At 44.6% G+C, this 12,490-nt stretch overlaps 1 protein-coding gene across 1 annotated transcript in view; it reads left to right on the top strand.

Moving 5' to 3' along the window:
* The window catches only part of ADGB (androglobin), a 542,000-nt gene that overhangs the window by 79,119 nt on the left and 450,391 nt on the right, over positions 1–12,490 (top strand). The window contains exons 6-7 of the mRNA XM_075596533.1: positions 8,221–8,360; positions 10,121–10,207. Of these exons, the coding sequence (XP_075452648.1) occupies positions 8,221–8,360; positions 10,121–10,207 (227 nt within the window). The remainder of the gene's footprint in view (positions 1–8,220; positions 8,361–10,120; positions 10,208–12,490) is intronic.

The following is a 12,490-nucleotide window of genomic DNA, read 5'->3' as shown; positions in this document are numbered from 1 at the left end:
TGTAGCTCGGCTAACACGGTACTGATACCTCTACATGTAAATATATATATATATATATATATATATATATATATATATATATATAATCCACAGAAGCAGCCGGAACTCCACTTGCAAGTAGAAAAAATTGGGTGCTTGTCCCATAAAGCAATAATAAACCATACGATACCGTTTGAAGCACGAGATCAGGAGACAGCACTCTGGTAAGTTTGATCACAAGTTTTTGTATTGAAAAAGACACATAAACCGACGTTTCGGTCCCCAGTGGGACCTTTCTCAAGGTGGTGAGAAATGTCCCACTGGGGGACCGAAACGTCGGTTTATGTGTCTTTTTCAATACAAAAACTTGTGATCAAACTTACCAAAGTGCTGTGTCCTGATCTCGTGCTGCAAACGGTATCGTATGGTTTATATATATATATATATATATATATATATATATATATATATATATATATATATATATATATATATATATATGTATGTGTGTGTGTGTGTATATATATATATATATATATATATATATATATATATATATATATATATATATATATATATATATATATATATATGTAGCCATGCATAATAATGACTGCATACATCTTCCCTGTTGGCAGTAAGTCCTGGTAAGTTATGGAGGTTTTTGCCCTGTGTAAGGAAGGGAGTGGCTGTATGCTCTGAGTCCCTGGATAGTGACATCAGAGATGCGCCTGCCCCCTGAGGTATAAAGGGCACAACACTGTCAGTTAGTGTTGTTGAAAAGTGTTGCAAGGTTGGCAGAGAAGCATCTGGTAGAATGTATCTTCCTGCATAAGGGTTTGGAGGAATACTTTTGTGACCCTAGTGCTGTAACTAGCGGTAGCAGAGTGACCAATCAAGTCTGTCTAAGCCACACTGTGTCCAGGGACCTGGCACAGTGGTGATCTCCCTAGGAGAAAGGGAGTCCCACTTCAATACGGGAGGGCGTACCTGGCAAAGGGACAGCACGGAAAGATGTGCGGCTAGAGCCGGCAGCTGCATGGGGCAGTCTGATACATCCAAGCATATAATAAAGATGCCTTGTTCAAAGAAACCCCCACTGTGTGAGTGTGAGATTACTCTGCAGTGGCGGTCACCACCGAGAAGGAGTTCCTCACCAGGACCATCTCCCTGCGGAAGCATAGATCCTGATGAGGTGGAGGCGCTGCACGTGAAGTAAGTTGGACTCGTACCCACTACCTCAGATACCTGTCCTATTGATATCCTCTAATAACACCAAGCGGGAGACTCAGGAGTCCTGTTACTTGCAGGTGCACCACCACACATGACCTTGTAATGGGGACCGGTTAGACCACACGGGCCAATGTGAGATTGGGTGGGTCAGACAAGGGGGGTCCAGCCATTACATTTGGAGGCGCTGCTGAGATACCTGTTAACAGGACAGGCTTTTGCTAGGCACACACTAGGAAACAGAGAAAGTGTCTGCTGCCACTTTGTGCTGCGTGGGACGGAGCCAGGGGTAGTCAGGGAGATGCTGGAGCTGCATGCCGCAAAGACGCCTTGGGATCCGTGAGGGGTTAGTGAGTCTGGAGCCGGGGGCTATTGCTGTCCTAGTCGCCTTGAGGTAGCGCTAGCGGGGGACGCCTGAAGGGGTAAACTGGTAACTTAGGGCAGGAATTCTGGAAGGGTCCGCACTAGGCTAGCCAAAAGTAGGTCGACGCCCAAAGTACTGCATGGAAGAGCCAGAGTACTCTAGTCTCCATTCCAGATCACTTACCAAGGAGCACAGACTGGAGGAAAGCGTTACAGTAGACACAGAAAGAGTGAGCCTAGCCTGAGGTAGTGCAAACACGAGTCAGATCTACATTAGGTACACAAGGTGGTGCACAAGGCATGTTTATTGTACGGATGTGGTAGCTGCCCCGCAGAGTGGATCTCCATGTACAGGAACGCAGTGTTCAACGATTAAAAGAGTGAGATTGGGTGGGTCAGACAAGGGGGGTCCAGCCGTTACATATATATATATATATATATATATATATATATATATATATATATATATATTGTGACAGAAACCAGGGGATGGTAATAAATTCCATATATAGGGCTCCCAGGATACTGAACAGTTTCTATCCTGTCTGGCCTGGGAGTGCAGCCTTATAATACATACACTCCATCCCACAGTTTGGCAAGCGCTGGAACTGAGGGATGAGAGATCCAGACCAGAGTTTGTCTGGCTGCCTGATTTCTGTCACCTGTCATGCTAATTAGAAATCAGGTATGTAAGACTGATTTCCTGGTTGCTCTTGGCTCTTCTCCAGAGCCTGGAAGGCTGCTGAACACAGTGGGGAGAAGCCTCTTCCCCACACAGGTTCAATCGTTCTGTTCATTTGGCTAAGTCTGCAAAAGTACCTTGTTTTGTTGTTGGAAAGTGGAAAAGCCACTTCCACCCTGAGTTAGGGAAATCTAAGTTAAGTTATCGCTCAGGTGAGCAGCTTTTGTTTTGATGTGTTTTGTTGTATGCACTGTGGCAGTCTCAGTGCCTGGGACTGAATAAACCAGGCCCAGCCTGTTTAAAGGAACAGTACGTGACGCCTCCTCATTTTAACCTACCCTAAAAGACCGTGTTCTAACCGTCCCGGACAAGCGGCGGAGCCCCGGAGTAAGCTGTTTGTCACATATGGTGGAGAATGCGGGCAGAACACTAAAAGGTCTGGGGGTTAAAGAACTTTAAAAAAAAAAAAAAAGTTTTTTTTTCTCTCTCTCCAAACAAGATGGAAGACGTGGTGAGTGCGCTGGTACGCAATGTCGCTGTCCAGAAAGACGCGAATGAAGCTCAGCAACAGGCGAGTGAAACCCAGCGACAGCTGTTAATAGCCCAGCAAGAGACTAATACAAACCAGCAAGAGACAAACCGCTTGCTGAGAGAGGAGCAACAGCGGTTCGCTCAGGGCTTACAGCAGGAACTCGAGATCCTGAGGGAGACTATCAGTAACCTTCCACTGGCAGCGGCAGCCCCAGTTCCGAAAATGACCAGGGCAAGCCACTACCTTCAGAAGATGGGACCCTCGGATGATGTGGAAGCCTATCTTCTCACGTTTGAACGCACGGCACAGAGAGAGGGATGGCCAGAAGCTGAGTGGGCTGGTCTAATCGCACCCTTCCTAAGCGGCGAACCCCAGAAGGCTTACTTTGATCTAGAGCCAGGCGAAGCTAACGTCTATGCAAAATTGAAGTTCGAGATCCTCGCCCGCCTCGGCGTAACCACGGCTGTTCGCGCCCAAAGGTTTCACGCATGGTCCTTCATGATGGATAAAGCCACCCGAAGCCAGATGTATGACCTCATCCACCTCGCCCGGAAGTGGCTACAACCCGAGATCAACTCAGCAAGCCACATCGTGGAATGGTTGGTCATGGACCAGTTCTTGAGGAAACTTCCCTCTGCCTTACGCCGTTGGGTCAGTCGGAGTGACCCCCACAATGCGGATGAGCTTGTGGCCCTCGTAGAAAGGTACAATGCAGCAGAAGAGCACCCGCAACCCACAGTCATGGAGCAACCCCACTACCCGAGGTTCCAGGACTCTTCCAGAGACGGTAAAAGGGTACCGGGGTTAAGGGGAGCTGAGGAGCGGCGACCACCTTCACGCAGCACCAGCAACAGTGGTTCGCACACTAAGGGCAATAGCCAACATGGGGAGCCGGGAAAAGGCTCTAAGTGGGACACAGACTGTACCTAAATGTGTAAATTGTCATGAGAGGGGCCACACAGCAAAAATCTGCCCACTAAATGATGAGCCCATGCAATGCAACAGCGTGGAACCTTATTCGCTGTTGTCCCAATGTATGCGCCCTAGCCCAGAGGACCCCTTGAATAACCATCTGTGGGCATTTGTAAAGGTTAATGGTAAGAGGGTTCGGGCACTTCTGGACTCTGGGAGCATGGTCACACTAGTGTCCGAATACCTCTTGCCCATTAAGAAGAAACAGGGAAACAGTTCACAAAGAATGGCAATTTGTTGTATACATGGGGATAATCATGAATATTCCACTGTTGATGTTTTTTTTGAAACAGAGTTTGGTTCTTTAGATTTCAAGGTGGGTATTGTACCCAAACTGGCACATGATGTGTTAATAGGGACCGACTTTCCCCATTTTCTAAAAATGTGGTCCCCCGCTCAGAATAGCGCCCAGAGTTCAATAGCGGACCATAACGAAGTATTAGAAGAAATAAATCCTTTCCCGTTTTCAGAAATGGAGGTTGACGAGGGCCCAAATAAGAAGGGGGAAAAGGAGGAGTGCTGTAAAATTCCCTTCCCCATCACTACTTTGGTAGGGAATACCCCAAATCAAGATGTTGATCAGACACTTACCACCCCAGAACCGGATAAGACCCTCGCTGACCTAGAGGTCAGTCCTGGGAGTTTTAAGAAGGCCCAGTGGGAGGACCCCACGTTAGCGGTAGCAAGGGGAAATATACGGGACCTGAATAGTACTCCTGGCCAACCAGATAGGTCACTTGCTTACCCCTACTTCGAGGTAGAGAACGACCTAGTATATCGGTTTGATAAAAGGAAATCAGTTACAACTAAACAATTGTTGGTACCACGGACATTCCGTAACGTAGTATTACACCTCACACATAGTCATCCATTGGGGGGACACCTAGGGGTGGAAAAGACAAAGGAAAAGGTTCTCCGAAGCTTCTATTGGCCTGGGGTTCTGGCAGAAATTACGAATTATTGTTCCTCATGCCCAGCATGTCAGATCACCGCCCCGTTCAAGGCGTACCGCAGCCCATTGGTACCCCTTCCCATAATAGAGGTACCATTTGACCGGATTGCTATGGATCTAGTAGGACCCCTAATAAAGTCTGCTAGGGGACATCAGCATATATTGGTAATATTAGATTATGCTACCCGATATCCGGAGGCAGTTCCCCTACGTAGCACCTCTGCCAAAAACATAGCAAAAGAGTTGGTAGTTCTGTTTTCCCGGGTTGGAATTCCTAAAGAGATTCTATCTGACCAGGGAACACCATTTATGTCCCAAGTAACAAAAGAGTTATGTAAACTCCTAAAAATCAAGCATCTCAGAACCTCAGTCTATCATCCACAAACAGATGGTTTAGTGGAAAGGTTCAATAAAACCTTAAAGAGCATGTTACGCCGGGCGGTCGATAAAGATGGGAAAAACTGGGATTGTTTGTTACCGTACCTGTTATTTGCCATTAGGGAAGTTCCCCAATCATCCACAGGCTTCTCCCCGTTTGAACTATTGTATGGCCGACACCCAAGGGGCTTACTGGATATAGCCAAAGAGACTTGGGAACACGAGGTTACCCCTTACAGAAGTGTAATAGAGCATGTTGCCCAGATGCAGGACCGCATTGCTGCAGTCCTACCCATAGTGAGGGAACACATGGAGAAAGCTCAAGAAGCACAGAGGAATATGTATAATAAGGGTGCTAGGGTCAGAATTTTTTTTCCAGGTGATAGGGTACTAGTTCTGGTTCCCACCGTGGAAAGTAAATTCCTTGCTAAATGGCATGGGCCATATGAGGTCTTGGAAAGAGTGGGAGAAGTAAATTATAAGGTAAGACAGCCAGGTAGGAGGAAACCTGAGCAAATTTACCATATAAACCTACTCAAGCCCTGGAAAGATAGAGAAGTCTTGTCAACCCTAGTAACCCCAGGTCCGTCAGAGAGTCAAGAAACTGACCCAGAGGTTAGCATAGCTGAAACCCTGTCCGTTCATCAGAAACAAGAGGTTCAGAATTTAGTGAGAAGAAACAAAGAAATCTTCTCTACACAGCCAGGTAGAACTAGCGTAATTGAACATGACCTAGTCTCTGAACCGGGGGTCCGAGTTAACCTTAAACCGTACCGAATCCCAGAGGCCAAAAGAGAGGCTATAAGTTTAGAGGTTAAAAAAATGCTAAAACTAGGCGTAATTGAGGAATCCCAAAGTGGGTGGAACAGCCCTATAGTCTTAGTCCCAAAGCCAGATGGTACAACAAGGTTTTGTAATGACTACCGGAAACTAAACGCGGGGTCAAAATTTGATACTTATCCTATGCCCAGGGTAGATGAACTTGTAGAGAGACTGGGCAAAGCCTGATATCTCACAACCCTAGACCTAACAAAAGGGTACTGGCAGGTTCCCCTCACAGAAAGGGCAAAAGAAAAGACAGCCTTCTCAACCCCAGATGGCCTCTTTCAGTATAGGGTGCTGCCTTTTGGCTTACATGGAGCTCCCGCCACATTCCAAAGAATGATGGATAAAATTTTAAAACCACATGCTCGGTATGCTGCTGCCTACCTGGATGATGTGGTAATCCATAGTGAAGATTGGCAATCCCACCTTCCAAAGGTCCAAGCTGTGCTCGACGCAGTTCGGTCTGCTGGACTAACTGCTAACCCCGCTAAATGCACCATTGGTCTGGAGGAGGCCAAGTATCTGGGGTATTCTATTGGCAGAGGTTTACTCAAACCCCAAACACTCAAAGTGGAGGCGATACAAGGTTGGCCAAGGCCAGTTACAAAAAAACAAGTAAGGACCTTTTTGGGGTTAATTGGGTACTATAGAAGGTTTATTCCCAATTTTGCAACTAAGGCAACCCCACTAACCGACCTCACAAAAGCAAGAGGACCGCTTATGGTAAAGTGGTCCCCCGAAACCGAACAGGCCTTTAGAAGCCTGAAAGAAGCTCTCTGTGCCCAACCAGTGTTGGTCACACCTGACTTCTCCAAAGAGTTCGTAGTCCAAACCGACGCATCTGAGGTAGGGCTGGGGGCGGTACTCTCCCAGGAGTCTCAAGGTGAGGAACACCCCATCCTTTATTTAAGTAGGAAACTAAATCCCCAGGAGAAGAATTACTCCATAGTAGAGAAAGAGTGTCTCGCAATAAAGTGGGCTGTAGAGACGCTCAAATACTACCTGTTGGGGAGAAAATTCCGGTTGGTCACAGATCATGCACCCCTCACCTGGATGTGTCAAAACAGGGAGAAGAATGCTAGAGTGACCAGGTGGTTCCTAAGCCTACAACCCTTTAAATTTTCTGTGGAACACAGGTCAGGGCACAAACATGGCAATGCTGATGGGTTGTCAAGGATGCACTCCCTAATATCCATGGTCGCTCATCCCTCGGGGTCTGAGCTGGGGGGGAGGATATGTGACAGAAACCAGGGGATGGTAATAAATTCCATATATAGGGCTCCCAGGATACTGAACAGTTTCTATCCTGTCTGGCCTGGGAGTGCAGCCTTATAATACATACACTCCATCCCACAGTTTGGCAAGCGCTGGAACTGAGGGATGAGAGATCCAGACCAGAGTTTGTCTGGCTGCCTGATTTCTGTCACCTGTCATGCTAATTAGAAATCAGGTATGTAAGACTGATTTCCTGGTTGCTCTTGGCTCTTCTCCAGAGCCTGGAAGGCTGCTGAACACAGTGGGGAGAAGCCTCTTCCCCACACAGGTTCAATCGTTCTGTTCATTTGGCTAAGTCTGCAAAAGTACCTTGTTTTGTTGTTGGAAAGTGGAAAAGCCACTTCCACCCTGAGTTAGGGAAATCTAAGTTAAGTTATCGCTCAGGTGAGCAGCTTTTGTTTTGATGTGTTTTGTTGTATGCACTGTGGCAGTCTCAGTGCCTGGGACTGAATAAACCAGGCCCAGCCTGTTTAAAGGAACAGTACGTGACGCCTCCTCATTTTAACCTACCCTAAAAGACCGTGTTCTAACCGTCCCGGACAAGCGGCGGAACCCCGGAGTAAGCTGTTTGTCACAATATATACACACACACACACACACACACACACACACACACACACACACACACACACACACACACACACACACACACACACATATATAGTTTCATTTGAGAATGCTCTATTTAATATGTTTTGCAGGCAGATTAGGTTTTAGAATAAAGTATATGTTTAGGCTGTACATGGCAATGATATTTATATATACCAATAAGCGAAATAATCAAAGTCATAAGTGAAGTACATCGGTTACAAAATTAGTGTGCAGGCTGCAGTAACTGTCACAAAATGTTTCTTTGTGTTTTCTAAGATGCAATCTAAGTGTCTTCTCTTCATTTAAGTCTTCAATAGTTTTAGTCGACCCACAGCAGGAAAACAATAGGAGTGTTTAGTGTAGGAGAGATGGATAACTTGCTCTGAATCACTGTTTCTATTCCTGTACATATTTTTATTGCTTTTTCTTTTTCATTCTAAGGGTTGCTGGCGCAAGATAGTTGTGGATGACACCTTACCATTCAATGACAACAACAAGTTGTTACTTCCAGCAACAATCTGTGAAGCTGAATTGTGGCCATTGTTATTGTCCAAAGCTATCATCAAGCTTGCAAGCGTAGAGTATGTTTATTTGAATTCACCTCCTATTTATTTCTTCCTTTGCTTCCAGATATGACATTTTTGTAACATAGCTGTAGTAACACTTACTGTTTTTGTGGCCGCAGAGGGGCTGCGATTGCCACAAGAACTTCAAGTTTTGCAGTCTGGAAGGATTAACGCTGTGGGGGTTCATGCTTGTGAATGGGACCTCGCAGTGTTAATGTGAGGCTCAGGGAGCGCCGCCGCCATCGGTGTGCTCCCCACTCACCTTCACCACCGCGGGCTCCTCAGCACCGCTCGCTCCCGCCTCCTCTCAAGCCAGTCAACCACCGCTGCACTGGCGCACATGCACCTCCGACTATTAATAGCGCTGATCACGGGCGCGCGGCACGCACGGATGCACGCACGCTTGCTCTAACTAAAGGTCCACCTCCTCACTCAACTATGCTTTCGGCACCTGTACCCTGCCCTTTCACAGTCCTCACCTTGCACACACCTCCACGCTGCAGTCTTGCCTTGTCTTGCTGTTCCTTATTCTGTGTACCGAACCGGCTTTCCAAGGCTATCCACAACTCTCCAGACCTGACCTCGGCATTTGTTCAAAGGACCATTCTACTCTCTCCAAACCTGACCTCGGCAACCGGACAATGACGACTTTACCCTCTCCAAACCCGAACATGGCTAATAGTACCTGCAATGTTCCGCACCTCTCCTACTCTGAACCCGGCAATTATATCGACCATCCGAACCTCTCCATCCCCGACCCGGCTACCCCGACCAAATTTACAATCCAGACACGCCCACATGGCTGTTAGTGGCGTTTTATCCTTTCCCACCTCAGCACTGTGGTCCCGCCTTGTTTGTGGTGAGCACAGCGTGACAGGTAATCCTTCGGTTGAATGGGACATCTGGAGGGAGAGAATACCAGTACTTACCTTTTAGATAAGCTTGTCAGCTGTCTGCAGCCATCTCTCCGTCTGCAGCCGTGTCTCCGCAGTGCTGAAGGTACGATGCAGGGCTGTATTTGCTTCTCACTGGATGACTTAGATTCTCTTATACTGTATTGGTCTCTACATCATGATAGGTCTCTATATCATGAGGTGAAGCTATATGGCCATATTTGGTCATCTACATCAAAGGGGCTGGACAGGACACGTAAGACTGTTCAGCCCCCTTGTTGTAGATGACCAAATATGGCCATATATCCTCCGCCTCATGATGTAGAGACCCATATCAGGTGGTCCAGGGGGAAGGAAATACAGCTCTGCATCTTACCTTAATTATTATACAATGCTTCCACTTCAGCCAGGGATTCTGGGTTATGACTTGGCAATGAGCATACAGTGTGAGAACATATCAAAAGCTTTCATTTCATTTACTTGTTCTGTGTGTTAGTCATTTAAAGAATCAGAAATATGTACAGATAAAGCAGGGTTACTGACATCCTTTTATTCAATGGACATTAAAGTTGACTACCCACTGTAGCAAAATATGCCACAAGCCTTTTGTTTTTCACAATTTCTTTCACAATAATTAAGAATATAAACCTTGTATTTTTTTAAGGGAAATTCCTTTTGTATATAGGGCTTTAGTACAGTTCTGCCTTTTTGTTGAATTATATTTTGTGAATAGAGACTCCAGACATCCTTGAACATACATAACTTTGTCTGACTATTGGGGACTAAAGGTCAAAAATAGTTTTGTTTTCCAATCATTTATCTATTTAATATTATTGTATTAATTACACTTACATCATTAATCTGTGCATTTTCCCTAAATAGTACCAATGGATTTGCAAAAAAGGAACTGGGAGAATTTACTGTTCTGCATGCACTCACGGGGTGGTTACCAGAAGTCATTCCACTTCAGTAAGTACAGCTTTATTTTATTTCATATTTACCTGTTTTTGCTGTTTAAGGCTGCGATTATGATGCCGGCGGTGGCACGCACGACGGTCACATGACGCAGCCGTCACATCTTAAACAAATTATTTTGTATAATGTGTATATGTGAATCAACTATAGTTGCGGCTTAATTCTTGATGGGCAGTTTTGTCATAATAGATAATTGTGACTATGGGGGTAATTTACTAACTGATTATTTTCAGCTCATTGGACCACCTGGTTCCTGAGATACATACCTGGAACACTAGCGTCAGTGCTTCCTGGTTGTTTCAATCCTCCATGTCATAGAGGCCACTTTGAAGCTGCAACAGATGATGCCACGGCTTTCTACTGGCCTGTGTAACACAGGAGATTGAAACCGCCATTTGGTTTCCCCTGAGGAGGATGGTACCGGAGCTACGTTTACACGTATGTATCTCAGGGGTTCACTGGAGCTGAAATTATCTCGATTCTTCTCTGGAGACACTCTGCTTCTGACCAACAGTGTGTAAAAAAAGGGGAGGGTGAAATTTACAGGTATGTATCTCGGGATAACTTGAGCTGAAATTATCGCGATCCTTCTCTGGAGATCTCTAGCTTCTTTCCTATGTAAGAAAAGTTAAGAGGGGGGCGGGGGAAGGAGGGGGAACTGTTTATTTGAATGAGACCATCTATTTCTCTTGAGGGCAGCTAAAATGGACTCTTCTCTAATTTCTCCTTTTACTTCGTGTGAAGCAGATTTCATGCAAGATGCGCACAGTAAAGCAAAGCAAATTATATTGATACATTTATGTTGGCAGATACATATTGTAAATTACACTATTAACATAATTTTTAAATTAAAATGCCCTCATTCATACAGTATATTGCACTTTTCATCTAGTAAAGCTCAAGTACATATGTTATGGCAGTAATTGTGAATACTTATGAGGGGAAAGGGTCACCAGACTGGAGTAACCAGATTGCACAGTCCTTTCTTCAATTTGTAAAAGTTTTATCAATATATTACTATTAACATTTTGTGCTATTTAGAGTTATGTTGGTATGCATTATCATAAATATACTCAATAAGTTTTGGCCCTGAGAAATACACTGGTCTTTTACAGCTACTGTTAATATGACAGCTCAGATTTTATACATCACGAATATGCAGTAGATAATATTGATTAAGTTGCTTGAATTCTTTAGTTACATTCCTTAGTCATACCCCCTTATTGCAGAAAGATTTTATACATCACGAATATGCAGTAGATAATATTGATTACGTTGCTTGAATTCTTTAGTTACATTCCTTAGTCATACCCCCTTATTGCAGAAAGACTTGCAAAGCATTGCATACTGTACAAATTAACTGCATTATCTGCTTTCACTGTTGTTAGCTAAATGGTAAATTGCTTAGCATTTATATGAGTAAGTTTATTCTATTAAGCCAAACTAGAAAGAGATTGCAAAACATATTGATGTGATGAAAAATCCACCACCATCCAATAGAAAAGGTATATTTTCTCATGCATTCTAGTAATTACAACTGCAGTATCTAATTTCAGTTCTAATAAGCATATGCATACCAGATATATTTATCATAATAACGAAGAATACAAAATATATATTGCTTAATACTTTATAAAGCAAATGGATCATTCTGAAAATACTAAGGGGCTTATTCTATTAGCTCTGAAGTTGTCATTGCCAAACCATGCAACTTGATATGTTCAGACGTAGCGGAATGAAATGTGAGAAAAAAAACCTATTCTCTTTTGCAAATCACATCTTCTAAACCGTGTCTATTAAAAATGACCGCATGATTTAACTGCCAAAATGCCTGAATTGTACTTGCTTTTGAAGCCAAATTACCTGAGGTGGTGCTAACTCCATCCCCAGTCTGACATGGGGTTTCCTCTCTCATCCAAACCCATATTTCAGGCTCTGGATGTACAGATTTGATCAGACTTACTGTTTTCGATACCATGACGAGGTGCGAGATTACAGCTGCGTGCAAACTGTTCACCACGGCTCGCTCGCAAGCCAGTTACAGTCAACTTGGAGAATTATTTATGGGGTTTATTTATGTAATTGAAATTCAGTATGTGCACGGGAGATGCTGCACTGAATATCTTTGTCTATGAACGGCACAATAACTTAACACGTGTTTCTATACAATATACAATGTAAGAATGTCACTAGAAATTTCTAGAAATGCTTTATTATTAAGATGGCAGCTTGATGACTAAGCCGCCCCACAGAGCCCGCCGGGACCCCACAGAGCAT

Source organism: Ascaphus truei, chromosome 4 (genome assembly GCF_040206685.1).
Source record: "Ascaphus truei isolate aAscTru1 chromosome 4, aAscTru1.hap1, whole genome shotgun sequence".
NCBI classification, from domain to species: Eukaryota; Metazoa; Chordata; class Amphibia; order Anura; family Ascaphidae; genus Ascaphus; species Ascaphus truei.
Note: the sequence above shows the minus strand (reverse complement) of the source record. Positions and strands in the feature narration are given on the sequence as shown.